Below are 17,805 nucleotides of genomic sequence, written 5' to 3' on the forward strand. Positions count from 1 at the left end.
TTAATAAACATTCCTTCATGTATGAAGACAAAAACATGAGGTTGCATTCTACGATATATGGTCATACTTCTGGATGTAGATATGGACATTTATTGGATACTAATAACTATTCATGTTTTGACATTGTGCAATTACATTGTGCAATTACACAGTTCTAGATATATTTGTGCCAAGTCACCTTTAAATGTGGTGTTAATTGCAGATTAATTGAAGAAACTAGATCATATTTTTAAGAGTGGATTATGCATTACATTTGGAAATTCTGTTTAAAAGAATACTTAAGAAGTACACTTTCTCTGTATATATACTTCAGTAAACCATTAACTCTCTCCAAACACCAACCATTAGCTGATTCCAATACTGCACATCAAACTAGTAGAAGTCATAGACCAGGGTAGCAGCTACATAGAGAAGTATTTTTCTGAGGTTTCTTTAGGGGTTTTTTTTATGTTGTTTGGTTGTTTTTTTTAATTGCAGAGAAATTCAATTATCTTTTTCAGAGTTATGAACATTTTGCTGAAAGTCTTTGCAAAAATTTTACTTCCAAGTTATCTCAAGAGTAATTGTAGACTGTAAGTACATGCCACCTACAGCTGTGTCTCTAGAGGTACTTATTTTTCTGTTAGAGTGGAAATCTTTGGAATGAAAGGAATGAAAATCTATAGAAGACTAGAACAACAACTGATTTTACATCTTCTTCACTCTCACACTATAAAGGTAAATCCTGTCTCAAAGTAGTCCTGTCTTAAGAAGAAATTCTGAGAAACTTAATTGACTGACATATGCTATACCTGAAGCGTTCAGCTAATCTGATAGTTTTGCAAAAATAAACCTTTGCATTATTGTAAGTACTAATTAACTTGAACTGTGACCTTTTTATAGCCTATCTTCTTTCACAAAAAGAAGTCTATAAGCTTATTCACCTTAAAGAGATTATATTCTACAACTATGACCACAGCTGAATTTTTATGTATTTGTAGATATGCTTTTCCTGTTGTTTAAATGTTAAAAATTACTACATTTGCAATTTCAGAAGCAACTAAAAAAAAAAAAAAATTCCTCTTCTAGTTAACAGTACTTCATGCTGAAGCGGTCTTGCTACTTTATAATTATTTTGATAGAAATATATTTTAATTGGATTTGATTCCTTCCTCTCCAGAGTAACAAATTGATACACTTCCCTATCAGGACAGCTCCTCCTCCAACATTGCAAGAACCATAAACATCAAGTGAGAAATGCATAATTCCTCATTTTATTTCACTTCAGACTCTTTTCCTATTTATATTTAAACTCTGGATCAGTTTCAGAGTCTCTCTAAACTCAAGCTGTTCCAAATGACTAGTACAGAGCTGTGCAAGAAGCCACTTCAGAAGTATAACTTCAAAAAGCATCACCAGTTGAACTTCCCCACCTTTTTGAGTATGACCAGGAGAGGAAGCACTGCTAAGAGGTTGGCATCACGTTTCTGCAGGGTGGGGAAATAGAAATATGCCCCTCAAGCCAGGCCAGCACAGGCTGCTCACTCCATATTAGTTTCTTCCCACCACTGAATAGGTTCTACATTATGAACCCAACACATCTAAAGCCTGAAATCATTACAGATCAAACAAAAAGTAGATTTTTGAAGTCTATTGAGTATTTCTTCAGATAAAAACTGACAAGAGGCAATAGCAAGGGCATTCAGCTATTAAATGCAAAACTGCTGGCAATTGTACCTCCCATCAGCATCCCTTCCAGTCTTACCTGGTAGATATCAGAAAGGCTGCTGCTTCCTGAATCACTAGTGATGCTACATCCTGAGTGACTAGATGAAACGTGGGTCACCTGTGGGTGGAGACTGTCAGTAAGGTGCAGCTTTGTGAAATCTGCAGGAAGCTATAGGTGGAGCAGAAAAAGCATCATTACAATTTGAGGGAGAGATACACAGAAAAATTAATTCAAATCATATTTGTCACACTTTACTCTCTGCCAGTACCAACTATTTAAGAAAACCACCAGGGCCTGAGAATGCAGCATAAAAATTTTGAGTTATGCAGCTTTTTTAAGGCATGCAGAGGTCAGCAAAACACCACCAAATTGCAAATGTAAGAGATTTAAGAAAAACATGTATCTGAGGACAAACATTAGTGAAGCAATATGCCAAAACTCTTCAGTAGCTTGCTATGAGGTTTGGATAGAACTAAAATGCATATGATTATTTTGCTACTTCCAAAATCAATGGTTTCCTGCAGGATGGGAATTAACAAGGGAGTAAAGTCACGTACTTTAAAAAAAATCAACAAGCACTGCTTGGATTTAGTAAACTCTTGTTTCTCAAGTTGACAAAGTACATTAGAGACAAGGAAAATCCAAGTCACTGAGCTATCCATTATACTTGGAGCCAAATAATATGATGGCAAATAGGAAATGTGGGAAGACTGATACAATTACAAAGAGCTATAATCCTGAAATTAGTTTGCTCACATGCAGTGCTGAAGAATAAATTGAGACAGTATACATGATCATTTAACAATCATTCACTAAGATTTGTGATGTATAGATACATTATTGCTTTATGCCCACAGGTCCCATGAAAATCTTGAAGAACTGTAAACATTTTCAGACTGCAGAAAGTGAACTTCAACAGAGTAAAATATTTGCTGTCTGAAGAAATATTTAAATGCTATTTCAGGGCCAAATTACTCTCCTCCCCAAGAAGCCTGCATCACACAGCTAGTTAACAAAAGTATGTTAATTTATCAATTTTGGTGTGCACAAAATTAATCAATAATTAAAACCAAAAATCTTTGTTCATTAATTTTGTTTCAATTCAGACAAGGAAGATACTCTCATCTCTAAGGAGTTTTGTTTGTATGAAAAATGTCATATGCAGCATGTCCCTCCATGTCAATTATGAATGCTACCTTGGCGCTCGTTCTCTCCCTGGATGGAAATAGAAATAAGACCTCATTCAGCATTAAGAGAGAATAAGCCAATCAGTATAAAAGGTTAGGGAAAAAAGTCAAGTCACAAGAGAGCGTGCTTGAAAAAATAATTAGCTCTATACAGCTAAAGATACTGAATGATTTTACTGCTGTTTGCCTTGGTTAGTTCTGTTTATGGAACATGCCCTGAAAGAAGCTTGGCTTTAGGATTTGCAGTGAAATTACAGGCAACTGCAAACCTTAGTCTTATTTCGAATGACTGGAATTTCCTATTCTAATACATCTGAAAAGGATATCTTCATTATCACAGAATGACTGCATCAGGGACAGCAAAAATGGCTACATTTTAAATAATTATTTCCTAGTATTTTACCGGAAAGAGGGGCTAAAACCAGCAACCAAAAACTAATAATCCTAAAAAGCTACAGTAAGCCCAGAGCTAGATTTGATCTTCAACAACAAAGAAAAGGCAATTAAGAAAAGCAATACTCTAATACACACAGCCATGAATGCTGCCTCCAGAAAAATCTAGTTATGCTCACTACTGTTAATGAAGTATCAGCGGGAGAAAATACAGCATTAGGGACTGCATTGTTGTCTTTGCTATTTTGCTTTTCAATCTATAAGTTTGAATTATCACATGATGGAACCATATATACTGATATTCAGGCCACTATACAATCTTTTAAATAATTTTTTAGCCATTCTGCAAGTACATATTCCATAGGTAGAATGCAAGGGAAATGAACTGCCACAGCTTTTGCAATGTGTTGTTGACTACTCTTCAAAGTACAGTCTCTCATAATTGAAGCAGCATTTATTTCTAAGTAGAAATCCTACAAATTATTTTAAGATACAAGCACAAATTGTTCAAGATTCACACATTTAATAATAATTTACACAGGTTCATATTGAGAGTTTTACCTTTTATAGAGCACTAACTATTGCAAACCCAAATAAATATTAACTCCATAGGGAACTATATAGGAACACAGCATGGCACCCGGCCAAACGTGTTCAATTTTATAGTGCTCTGCAAATATCTCCATGTCATTAACAACAGCATTTATTTTTTATCAATGCATTAAAATTTTTAAAGAAACTTTCATTAAAGCAAATCCAGTTAGTATGTTAAAAAGTGAAATCAAGCTATGTTTAATATAATGACTGCACTCAGTGTTTTTAAATAAACAGCAAGGATTTATGTTTCTCTACTTCATGGGCAAAAGGAAGAGGCAGGGGATTCCACAATAATGATGGAATACACTGCAAATAAAAGCAAGCCTTCTGAATCTTTTTGGCTGTAGACAATCAGCTGAATGCTTGGTGATTACTGGTTTCAGAGTAACTCCTCAAGTCAAAGCCATGCTGCATGAACTGGACTTGCCAAGTGGTGACAGAAGATCAGAAGCAGGCATTTTCCTCTAGGCAACCTAACTAGTCACTTTGATCCTAATCAAACAGGACTATTTACAAGCAGAAAGCACATGCTCACATCTTCGCAGAACACTACGTCTCTGTGCTACATGCCCGAAAGCAGCATTCACTTCAACTGCCCTACCCCCCCCAAAGTTAAGGTGAGAGACTGCATGAAGAAAAAAATAAAATATAAAATTTAAGTAAGCTGAAACATTTAAACTGTAAACTCAGTGACAAATGTATGTGAGAAATACATGCATTTCTGTTTTAGTCATGTATTGCTTTTTGAAATACATAATATTTGCATTGTACGCAATGGAGAAAAAAGTAAAGTACTGATGACAATGAAAACCCACATCTGCTTAAGTCTTATATGAAAGTGTGGTGGGCTTGATACCAGGTGCCCACCAAAGCCACTCTGTCACTTTATTCAGCTGGACAGGGGAGAGCAAATACAATGAAAGGCTCACGGGTAAGGACAAAGAGAGACCATTCACCAGCTACCATCATGGGAAAAACAGACTCCATTTGGGGACAAATTAATTTGCTTTATTATCAACAGGATAATGAGAAATAAACCTAAATCTTAATGCCTTCCTCCCACTCTTCCCTTCTTCCTAGGCTCAACCTCACTCACAAATTCTCTACCTCCTCCCTTGCAGAGGTATGGAGGGGCAGGGAATGGGGGCTGTGGTCAGCTCATCACACTTTGCTTCTACTGCTCCTTCCTCCTCGGGAGGAGGACTCTCACACTGTTCTCATTCCAAAGGAGGCAGCTCTCCATTATCATCTCCAAAGCGAGCCCTTCCCATGGGCTGCAGTTCTTCACAAATTGCTCTGGTGTGGGTCCCCTCTGGGGTCACAAGTCCTGCAGTAAACCTGTTCTAGTGCGGGCTCTTCTCTCCACAGAGTCACAAATCCCACCAGGAGCCTGCTCCTGTGTGGGCTTTCCACAGGCATCCACCTGCTCTGGTGTGGGAGCTCCCCAAAGGCTGCAGGTGGATCTCTACTTCCCTGTGGATCAACTAGGCTGCAGGGGCACAGCTGCCTCACCATGATCTGCACCACAGGCTGGGTAAATCTCTGCTGAGGCACCCACAGCACCTCCTACCCCTCCTTCCGCTCTGACCTTGGTGTCTGCAGGGCTGTTGTCACATTTTCACTCCTCTCTTCTGTGGCTGCAATTGCAGAGTTTTTGTTTCCCCCTCTCCCCACCTTTCTGAACTGTTACCTCAGAGGTGCTGCCATCCGTCACTGATGAGCTCAGCCTTGTAATGAGCTATATCATTCCATCCTACAGTTTAGTACTGACTTTATTATTTAGTATAACAGGAAAAATAAAAGTTTTCTTGCTATGTTTTGAAGCACATACTGGCTAGATCTAGCACATGCTTTATTCACCAGGCCATAGGTGGAATGAGAAAGCCTAAGGAACTATCCTCTGCCTCAGAAACATCACCTATCACAGACTGACACCACCACGAATGGCATCAGAACTGAATTCTCACTTTTATCTTGTTTTCCATTTTCATTAAATGACTGCCAGTTTTAAGAAGTCATTCAAAGTAATAAGGATCAAAAGCAACTTGCATATTTTACATAACAAGCACCACACTTAAGTACAGCTTTGCTGAAGCCAACACCTACAGAATTTCTTAACTTCACTACTGAACACTTAGTCACACCATCAGAAGGAACTGGCACACAGAATAAAAACACAGCAGGGTAATTCAGAATTATTTCTTCTGAAGTAAATATAGTTTCAAAACACAGTATATGTACACTAGTTTAAATAATTAATAATCATTAAAAGGGTCAGAAACAGTCCTCATAACCTAGTCTCAAGCAAACCTTTGCAAGTGACAAACATTAAGATGATATATGCATAGCTCAAATCACAGGGTGTAACAGGGACAAAAGTTTCTAGTATGAAACATAACCCAATAAAATAGTTATGATCTAAGCCCTAGTCTTAATTTGACAAAGGTAGAAACTGTATTTTATATTTATAATGTAGCTATTAATACACAAGTATACGTACACACGTGCATGCATTTATACACATTTCACACGTAGATAGAAACGAGAGTTAAAACAATACACCTGGGAACTCCCAACTTTTACTTCTTGAAAACCCTAAACCAAAAGAAAACTTAAACAATTATGTGAAACTATCTTAATGGCAAAGACATGCATCCATTTAGAACTGTACAATACCATAAGCCCTATCACATCTTCCTATCTTAAAAGCATCATTTTATTACTTCCACCCTCAAAGTGAGTCACTGTGTTATGCATGCAAAACTAACAATTACTTTGCTCTGAATATGTTCCTCCTATTTTAAGAACATCATTATTTTCTCCCCACAGCATGCCTTTCATTATAACAAAAGGCATCCTCTACTCAAGGAATCACTGGACTTATCTATGAATACAGTATTTTTAAAAAATACTAAATAAATTCTGAAAATATTCAGTGAACAAGAAATTAAAATCCTGGGATACAGCTAAAAATGTATGTGAACAGAAAAAGAAATAAGTGAAACTACACCAAAACATTTTCTCTCTTTAAATGGTATTCCTTTTTTTTGAGGTTTTGCTTTTCTTTTTTTATTTGGAGTTTTTATTTTTTTAAATGCAGTTATATGTGAAAACACATATAAATGCAACAACATGAAAGACAAACAGAAGAATATCATTTTAAATTACCAGATGAATTCTGGTTGGAAGGCTTCAATATACCACTCATTTTAAGGTAAATATATCAGCAAGCCTTTTATAAACAAGGTCTTCTACTGAAGGCTGCTCAGCACTTTATGAAAGATTTATAAAGCCTGCAAAGTGATTGAAGTACATCTGCAAAAAGATGGGATTAAAGACAGCAAAGGTGTAATGTTCTGTTATGCAATTCTCAGTGAATGATTTTATATGTAATTAAGCACCACTGAGACAGGCCAAGCAAGCAGACAAAACAACACAAACTATCACCTTTATAACCTCTATTTCCACTTTCTGAAATTAAAGAAATTAAAGAAACACAAGCAAGCACTGATTCTTCAACCTCCAAGCAAATGCATCTGCGCACTTATTCTGTAGCAATTCTTTACTAATAAAATAATAAAAGCTGCTATACAATAAAAGTCACCATAATAAATATTTTTTTTAAAAAAAGTTTTTTACTCCTTTTATAGATGATACTTAGATTTGTGGGACTAAGTGTAAGTAAACTACAACAAACTTATTTTGGGATTCTGTTGTTTCATTTTTCTTCATGAAGAGAGAACAGCAGGCAAATAAAAGCAATACTGTGCTTTAATCTTTCTTGTTATTTCTTTCCCCACCAAGATAGAAATCCTAAAATTTTTACTGCACTACAAATGCATAGATCACAAAGGCAGTGTTCTTCAGTGTCCTATAAAAATATTAACACTTAATTTCAATATTGCACAGAAACATTTTAATATTAAATGTTTGCACATTTTAAATTTTAAAGCTGTGCTCACATTTATGGTATTTAATAAGATAAGGAATAAATATTTGTAATAATGCTGGGCATTCATCAACAAGCTATTTCAACGTAATTCTTTCACTAACCAAGAGAGACATCAAGGAAAACATTTTTATGGTTGAGTGATTTTAAACACAGCAGTGAACGTAAGTAATTACAGAATAATAATTTCTGTCGATTCTGTCTACAGACCTGATGCAGGCTGACAAGTCCATGCAGAGTTAAATTTAAACTAAAAGTGTAAACTAGATACAATTAAAACTAGGATGCAATTCCCAGGGAAACAGGATTTCCTTGCACCTAGGGGTGGAAAAGATTGAGAAGCTTCTATGTATCTTCTACAATATCTTCTGCAAGACATAAACAAAAATCCCCTGACTTGAGTTATGTCTTCTGTATAATATTTCACTTACACAAAAATAATACCATGAGGTACAACAATACCTCATGCATTTTCAATCTCCAGAGTTTCCTCGAATAGACATCCTTCTGTGAAACTTCACAGAGACCTACTCTTAATCTTGAATCAGCACAGGTCACAACCTGTGTTCTGAAAATATTGCACGTAGATACTATTCTTGTTTAGCAGTTGTTTGCATATAAAGCTCACAGCAGAACACTTTTAACAAAAAAACCCCAAACCAAACCAAAAACAAAAAGAAGGAAATAAGAGTATTATGAGCACGTTTCATGTCAAGCTCTTAATTCTTTCCTCCACTGATATTTTGCTATAGATACCTCCCAAAAAAACTATTCAGAGGTTCAAGCTAATGCAATGTGAGCTGCTGGTCTCAGGGAGAGAGTGAGAGAGAGTGCACAGGAACTTCATTTTGCTTCCATTACAAAACACACACTGACTGCCACTTACTGCACATCTCATAGCTCTCAGCAGCTAATCCTATGAGCACTTCATGCACTGAATCCTTTGCTTGAAGGATTATTGACTTCTGCAGAGAGACAGGGGTGGTAAAATTTAAATGGGTGTCTGGGGAATAAAGGAATAACTCTCAGAAGCTACTCTTTTTAAAGGAAAAGTAAGAAATCACTGAAACACATCCATTCTTATTTAATTGAACTACCTTCTCTGTTGTATGTCTGAATTTGCTCTTCCTTTTGGAAGTATTTGAATTAAAGATCCAATGCAGCATTTTATATTCCAAAGTGTCTTCTTTAGAAACCTGGCATAAACACCATTCCTTCAGGAAACACAAATGTCAATTTATTGGCAACAGCTCAAATTCAGGGGGAAGCAAAACTGTTTTATACAGATGTTTACAGTGCCACTGAACCCAAATACAAAAGGAAAAACTACAGGAAGGATTTGAACAGAATCATGCTAAACTAAACTAAATAATGTGAAATGGTTTTCTGAAGTTTTTCTCGAATTTCTGAAAATCCAAACTCAAACATTTATAACATACTTACAATAAACAGACCAAATTTGCAAGATCAAAATACTTTTACTCAGCATTTACTCAGAAGCCCGTCTCAGAAAATATCTGGTAAAAGTGTAGCTTCTTCATTGTTCAACAAAGGATAATTCAGTATTTTTAAAATATGGACTCTGGTTTTAAAGTTAGAGCAGTTCTGCTGCGGGGATCAAGCTAAAAAGACTGTCCTACAACTGTTTGGACTGCACATACATTTAAGTACTGACAACTTTTTGACAGTGCACTAAGTACAACTTTCAAATTGCAAAATCTCCTTTCTTCTTCTTTTTTTTTTTGTTTGCTTGTTTTTTATTGTTGGTTTGTTTTGGGGTTTCTTTGGGGTTTGTTTTTTTTTGTCGGGGGGAGGGGGTTCTTTTATATTTTGATTGCTTTATTTCATAAAGTGATCATATTTAGGTCAAATCCTATTCTCAGTCACTTTGAACTACTGTGAGTAGCAGAATCTCTGTTCTGGTGTATTGTCTGCTTATGTCCCTATACCATAGGAGTCCCTATTCCATAGGGACAGTGCCTATCGCTCCTGGTAGCACCCTGCTGTCCCACCAAGCACTCACATTTAATAATCCTGACAGAGCCTGCACAGCCCACATCCTCCCACAAATTAACAGCTTCCCAATACCACTAAATAAAATTGGGGAGGGAATTCATCTTGTGGAAATCTACATGATGAAAACCAACAAGCAGGGATAGGCACTCACTGATGATTGCTTTTTAGGTTAAAGGAAAGACTGTTCTTGAGGCATTTTAAATGACTTCTGAAATATCTCTAGGGAAAGAGAGTAAAAAACTGAGCTCAATCACTGAACTTCTGTAAAGACTCCCCATTATTTAATATACATGGACGAGAAAATAATAAAGCTTGGCTTTGTGGAGATCTCTCTCTTGGGAACAACTGATTTTCATACTAAGAAAATGCATGTTCCCGTTGATGTTTTTCCCACAGTAAGTATTTCTAAATACTTCCTTTTGTGGCTGTTTGGGTGCTTACTATGCTGAGAACTACTGCTGGGTTGGAAACTAAATGGCCCACTTTCAGGGCTTTTGGAGACTTGTAAGGTTAAATTTTGAACTCTTTGGCCTATTACAAGTAACTGTGGGAGAGGAAGGAACAGAGAACCTGGTCACAAACTTTGTTTCCACAGGAAATCAGACAAAAGATTCATGCCTAGGGAAATAAAAGCAAAAAAAAAGTTCAAGAACTTTATGTGGGCACATATGTTTACAGGAAATGTTAATTCAAACATTTTCAAGGAAGATGTTTTAAATCCTGCAGAATATTTTAAATAAATACTAGAATGCTTGTGTGTATCTCACATACAGACTCATTTTGGATTAGTTACACAGCGGTTTCACAAGCGGAAGCGGGGGATGCTAAAAAGCAGGGGTAAAAATGATGGCACTCAAACCTAGATTTTATTTTCAGCTTTAAAGCACCACTCAGGATTGAAAACCACAACAGAAAAGTAAAGAGTCTAGTCCAGAGTTGAAAACATACATCCTGGGCACATCTCAAATGGTTAAAGCAAAGACCTGTGAAATGCCCACAGTTCCAAGTGCTGAAGCCTCCCCATCAGTAGGCTGCTCCTACACCAGACCCTGTGTTGGTGGTGGGGTTTTTGATACCTGATCACAGAACACTTCATAATTACAGTGTTCTAGCCACTCCAACAAAGCTTAGTGAAGTTTTTCAAACATTCATGAAGCTCAGTTTTGAACCAAAGTCATGCAATCTGAACTACTGCACTTCTCTACTGAAGTGCATCACTGAATTTTACTGCACTGACCTAACTTAAAATAGTAAAAGTTAATTGATTCTAGAATAAAAACAAATAAAGGGCTACTCAGGTATTTTTTTTTATTTCTTTAAAGATGAGATATGAAAGATGGATATACAAAGTATCTCAGAACTCCCCACTTTCCAAGTGTAGGAAAAAACAACAGTTGGCATCACTGTGTAAAAAGACATTGTCGATACAAGAGATGAGCAGTAGGAAGAGATGTGAAATCACACACTTGAAAACAAAAACCAACAACCTGGGAAATTCCCTGTCAAAAAAGACTGTGAAAAAGTTTCCATGTATCAGCTGATTGGAAGGTGACTGAATTGCTCAGGTGATGCAGCAGAAGGAGAACCCAGTATGATCACGGCATGCATCCTCCAGAAATACAGTTCTGGGCTCTCCTCCACGACCCCAGCAGAGACCTTATTTGGAAATGTTGCATACATTCCCAACTGTGTGTTTTAAATAAAGATGGCTTAAAGCCATACGCATACAGAGAGTCAGAAAAAAACTACCAGGATTATGAGAAGACGAAAAACTAATACTTGACAAAGTGCAGGAAGAGCAAAGCTTTTTCAGCCCACATTGAGAGAATGATCACTATGCAGAAATAGAAAAGAGGAAAAAGAAATATTTCCAGTAAAAGGCAATGCAGGTGTAAAGCCTAATGAGCAGGAAGCTGAAAGAAGGCTGCTATCTAATGAACCACAGAGATTCTCCAAACCAGACTCCACAGGAGCTGTGGTAGAGAAGGCTTTCAAACTGAAGCGAGGCAAAGTTTTGAGTGTGCTGCTCAAGTGTGTAATGGCAGTGACCCAGAAAATCCTTTCCAGATCCATGTCACTCATCCAAGCAGAAAAATCTGAAGTGAGACTGTTGTTTTATATACTTATTGTTCAGAAGCAGACTAGGAAGGAAGAAAAAAAATGGAGGAATAAAAAGGACAAAACTCAACAGGACTAACAAAAAAAATATTTTAGATTTTCTTATTGTAGCTTCTTAGTAGACACCTAAGTACTCTGTACACTTCCAAAGAAAAAAAATTTTAAGATAAAAATATTCAGGGAGCTTCTGTGCACAGATGCAAAAACTGAGCCTGGTGTCTATGAAATACCATACTAATTGAAAGAAATTTGATGAAAATTTAAAGAGATATGTAACTATTCACAAGCAATTAAATGGAAATTTTGTTTGAAGTCTGACAGCTGCAGCCATGTCAATGCCACCCTTGGAGTTTTAAGTAAAGGATTATCTTTGCTTTTGGGTATCAAGGAACAGTTCAGGAGAAAAGTGGGTGGAAGCTTCCACTATTTTTCCTTGTTTAACAATGAAAGTTGCACACTTCAGCTTCACCTCAAACAAAGAAAAGAACACAAAGAATTGCAATATTACAAATAACACACAAGGGGACATCAAAGCCCTTGCTAAGGCTTGTTTTTTCCAAATACTCTGAATGTAGCATTTTCTAATATAAAGCAAATATGTATATTGCCATAATCACTAGTCTTAGCTTGCTAATTACACCATATTGAGCATTTTAAAACAATGTTATAAATTTTTTTTAGAACTTGGACAACTACAAGGCAATTAATTTTGATTGAAAATGGGGATGATGCTATTTTCAAAGGTGAATTTCAAAAGATAGATTGCTTAAAACTTAAAAGTCTGTAGATAATACTTCTGAGACCAATGCAAAGAGTAAAAAGGTTTCATATTTGCAGATAGTAGAGGTAGTCTTGCCATTTTTCTGGCTAATGAAGAAATAGTACAATAACAATATAAAATATTTTTTAATGGCAAGCATTTCCCTTTAGACATGACTAATGTTGCAAAATCTTCAAATAGTATGATTTTACCATATCTGTAATTTTTTAATGCTATACTAACATAACTGCTAGTCAAACAGCTTTATTACTTACTCTATGAGTTTTGCAAATGCAAATGTATTCATGCCATGGCAGTACAACAGCAGTGAATGTTGCTGTAACACCCCAAGATTTGCTTGCTACTTTATTTTACACTTTTCCTCAGATGGTAGTCAAAGAAAATTAATGAAAATATTTTAGAGCAAGAGTCCAATTTCTACGAACTACTACAACTATTTACTACTTTGGGAAAAAGACTTACTAGTGTGTGCTCACTGTGATCATAGGAAGGGAAAAAGTAAAGAATTATTTTTCTTCCTTTCATCAAGGAGCCTTCAGGAAGTGCTAAGATGTTCTCTCAGTTCTGGAGCACAATGCAGCAATAACCATGCAAAGCCATTTAAAATTATTTACACATAGCAACACAAAAACATCTTTTATAGTAATAATGTCTCCAGTAAAATTTGAAACAACATGCAGAGCTTTTCTTTGTGGTTCAAGTCACATTTACTCAAAACTGTAGTATCTAACACTAAATTTCATTAGCTTCCCATCTTGTTGTTTTTTTTTTTTAATTGCCTGATTTTCACAAATGTCCACAACTACATTATAAGATAAGAAAAACAACAAGGTCCCATATGGAGCCTTTTATAAGCAAGGTTGCTTTAGAGTAAGCAGACACTGTCAATTAAAGCAGCAAGTTATTCTGCTTAGAATGCTGTCATTCATATGCGGCTTTCAGAAATTCCTCTATTTGTGTCTGTGCAGGTGTGCACACAGAGTTTAAATCATCCCCTATGGTCCTGCCTTGCATCAACAGCATCCTAAAAACACAACCCGTGTAACAACTTACATATTCTACTGACACCATCAAGTATTTCAGTGCTGTATATTTAGGAAGAGATTTTTACATCACAGATTGCCAAACTGCAGAAAAATAAGCAGTACAGAACTCAGGTTGGAGTACCAAGACCAAGAAGTACAGCCCATTCTACAAACACAATCAGTTGACATTCATCTTTCTTCTCCCATCTATCAGAAGTTAAACTTTGGAGTAGTGTGAGCATTTACATGGCCAAGGTGTGTGCATTTACATTAACTACTGCATTAGCTCACCCTGCAAGGACCAGCTAATTTGAGAGCCAAACCAAAAGCTCATTTACAACAGCAGTAAAATGGTAGCAGTTGTTTGCTGTAACACATGGTGCAAGAGATTTATAAAGTTACTTTCATAAAAGTGGTAGACATTTTAATCATTACTAGATTAAGCATGTTATCTCTGGATGTCTAACTGAATAAAACCCCAGTGTTCCCAGTTGGAACACTGAACCTCCACTTAAAAAAAAAAACCAACAAAAAAAAACAACACTCTAAAAATAATCATGCTACTCTAACCCAGGAATTCCTAAATTTAGTTTTCCCTTGGTACCATCATCACAGAAGGAATACTAATGTACAGTACTAATGGAAGTTGCAGGTGTAGGAGTGACATTTAACTGCCTAAACAACCTCTTCCTTCAACAGGAAATAAGTAGATAACTAGATTTTCTTTATCCTACTGCTGACATGCACACCACAGTTTAGGAAACTCCACTTTAGTAACCATACATTTAGAAAAAGCAGCTGTATTCAGGGACCTTAGAAAATATCTGCTAAATGGAAATTTCTAAAAATCCTTTGTTCTGAAATGCAAGAAGTCTCTAATCTTCTCACAACACCCCAAAACCAAAATAAAATAAAAAACCCCAACCAAAATCAACAAAAAACCAAAACAACAGCAACAAACCACCAAAAACAAGCAAACAAAAAAAAACCCTCCAACAACAACAACAGTATTATAAACTGTTAAGAACCTACTGAAAATGAGCAAGACTGAATAGGACAGAAATTTCCAGAGTCAGACCACAGAAGATATTTGCAGAAGTCATACACCAACAGGCAAGAAGTACACCCAGCATACAAACTTCTACAGTGATTAAAAAAAACCTAACACTGTGCTCATTTTAGTTTGGTTTTCAGTCTGCTCTTAGAGCTGTGAACAACTTCAGTTTTAAAATAAAATATAAGTCTCCTCTGCTGCTTTAAAAAAAAAATAAAAATCCAGTGAACAACCATTTCCAGACACAGAGTTAAATAATTAAGTAGTACATTTTACTAAGGCACCAAAATCCATAAATTCATCCATTTTCCTTTTCCTCCTGGTTCCTTAAAAGTTAGGACAACAGAAAAAATAATATTCTACATTATTTATGTATATTTAAATAAATTTAAAAAAAAAAATCCCTCTATATTCAGCTACTTATTCGAAGGTCAAAAAACCTAGCTGAAAATCCACCAGTGATGTAGGTCAAGACTGAAAAGGAGAGTGAGACACGCTAAGTCTAAGATCTGACTCTTTCCTGAGCAACCTAGCAGAGAAAAGAGCTTTTGCCTGCCAAGAATTTGGAAAATACAGGTTCCTCTTTTCCCCAGTTTGTTATCAGAAATACATTAAGATTAGAGGTTAAGCTGTACCTTGATTGGTGAAACACCACAAGCAAAGAGTGCTTGTTCTGAAGAGTCTTTATTTAGCTCCTTACATGTAAGGGAAAAAACCAAACAACCCCCCCAGAAAAAGAACCCCAAACCTAACCAAACAAAAGAAACCCAAAACCAACTAAACAAAAAATCCAAAACCAGACAAACCAAAAACACAAACCAACAAATAAACAAACAAAAAAAATCAAACAAACAAACCACCAAAAAACGCCTCAACAAATGAAGAGGACAAAGAACTTGGGCTAAAATGAGAACAGGGAAGATGGTTCAGCAAAACTAGGATATAGCTAGTTCAGAAATAATTCCCAAAATTCACTTTAAATTTCACAAAATCTAGAATGACTTTTTTTTATTTCTTTTTTTTAAACCATGACCAAATACATTCAAGTACAATGTCCTTCATTACCCCATTTTCAAGCCATCAATCCCAGTACCAATAGCAAATGCACGGCGCAGTTCTGCACCCATGTTCTGTTTTTCAGGCTTTCCCATGCTCTTTCAAATCATCCTGCATTAGACCTTCCTGACATTCATGCAACTCCTACAGCATTTGGCAGGCTGGCAGGCAGGCAGCAGCAGATAGGCATTTAGGAAACAATGCTATGGATGAAGGCCTAAGAGCACAGCCCAGCTCCCATTCTTCTGGCTCTGCAGGAAGAACAGCAGCACGGAACAGTACGAGCCTATTTTTAACAATAAAACAAGCCAACATGACTACACACACAAAGGGAGACCCAAAAAACAGAACAACGTCATTTTTATGAAATCATTCTTCAGAGGAGGAATAAAAGAAGAAAGCTTTAAACCAATTCTTCTTACTTGCAAGGTCACTGTTTGGAGTCAAGCTATAAACTAATAAATCCTTCCTAGTCTGTCCAAATGACCCAGCACACAGCACCTCTGCTTGCAAGCAAGTGACAGGCTGCAGTCAGCTAAAATGAGGCAGTACTTACAGACTGAGTGAAAGAAATCCCAGGCTGAGGTATATGACCACCAGGTTATTGTCTGGGTTTGCAGCACGGATCCTGGCTGTCCCTGTGCCTCTGGAGATCAGGTAAGTGCAGCTACCAAGAGGATGCACTACTGTCACCAAATGTTGGCATATAGTCACCAGCCAAGCCTGGGACAGCTGAAGTAAGTCATCTACAGCTAGAAAGCTACAAGGGAGACATGGAGCTATATTTTATGCCTGCCATGGCATTTGTTAGCTTATGAACAGATCCTAAATGCACATATAATGTAATACTCTGCTCTTCTCCACATTCTAACTCACAAGCCTGCTTTTCCTCTATTTTGAATAGCAACTGGCTCTTGATCCATATTGGGAAGTTGGAACTGAAAGGGCAGGCTGGTGTTAAACCAGTTTGCATATAGCCAGTCCAAAGGAGAATTGTCCTCTCCATCTCCATGCCGGAGCTGGAAATGCCATTGAGGTATACATATATTTGAGTGTAGAGTCACAACTGTTTTCACATTCAAAGCAAAATCTTTTTGACATTTTGTCAAATGGTTCAGAGCTTGCTGCTGTTTACACAAGTCACTAAACTGGAATTTAGAAGAAGACATGTAAAGAAAATCAGAAAAGCCATTTGAATTAAAGGAAGGGCAGTCACGCTCCATACACCACAAAGGATAGGAACTACTGAAATTGTAGCAGATCAAATTATTTGATTTTTAAATTTGATTTAAAAATTAAATCAATAATCAAATTATTGATATAAATAAATCAAATTATTGATTTCTTAAGGCATTCCAGACAGGCTCTGAAAGGAGCATCATGTTACTGGAGACATCAACTTGACTGCCTACACAACTCAGGACTTGGGAAAGGCTAGAAAACTGCTCATTCCAAGTTGTCAGGTTTAGCAAGCTACATCCCATTTAGGAAAATCCCTTTTCACTTTCCATGAAAATGGAACTAAATATGCCAGGATTTTCTGTTCCAACACCTGCAACAAAGACCAACGATCACAAAAGGACCGATGGCCTAATTCTCAGCTTTTTTGAGCAGCTTGAGGTTGAGGCCAGGTATAGAATGCCAGTTTAGCTGAACACCATGAAGCTGGTTCATGGCAGCAAGCTTCATATCTGCAGTGAAAGCAACCCAAAAATACAAATATAGCCTTTTGCCCAAAGGGCTGATATTCTTGCTAACAGAATTAATAGAATCTTGCAGTCTAGTAACCAAGTCCAGCACCACAAGAGTAAAATACAAACAACATACACACAATGTTTCCTATCTTCCAGTTATTACACCAAGTGTTGCGAATCTTCATCTTTCCTGAGCAACAATTAAATCAAATAAATTAAGCCAACAG

The 17,805-nt window shown here is 36.5% G+C and overlaps 1 protein-coding gene across 39 annotated transcripts in view; it reads right to left on the reverse strand.

Moving 5' to 3' along the window:
- The window catches only part of RAPGEF2 (Rap guanine nucleotide exchange factor 2), a 181,900-nt gene that overhangs the window by 44,326 nt on the left and 119,769 nt on the right, over positions 1-17,805 (reverse strand). For 34 of the 39 annotated variants that reach the window (XR_015286523.1, XR_015286524.1, XM_086887896.1 and 31 more), the window contains one exon: positions 1,745-1,876. The exons of the other annotated variants lie outside the window; for them this stretch is intronic. Coding sequence is in view for 32 of the 34 variants with exons in the window: in XM_086887896.1 (XP_086744022.1) it covers positions 1,745-1,876 (132 nt within the window). In the remaining 2 variants the exon portion in view is untranslated. The remainder of the gene's footprint in view (positions 1-1,744; positions 1,877-17,805) is intronic. 39 annotated transcript variants of the gene reach the window in all.

Source organism: Cyanistes caeruleus, chromosome 5 (genome assembly GCF_971803275.1).
Source record: "Cyanistes caeruleus chromosome 5, bCyaCae1.hap1.1, whole genome shotgun sequence".
Lineage (NCBI taxonomy): Eukaryota > Metazoa > Chordata > Aves > Passeriformes > Paridae > Cyanistes > Cyanistes caeruleus.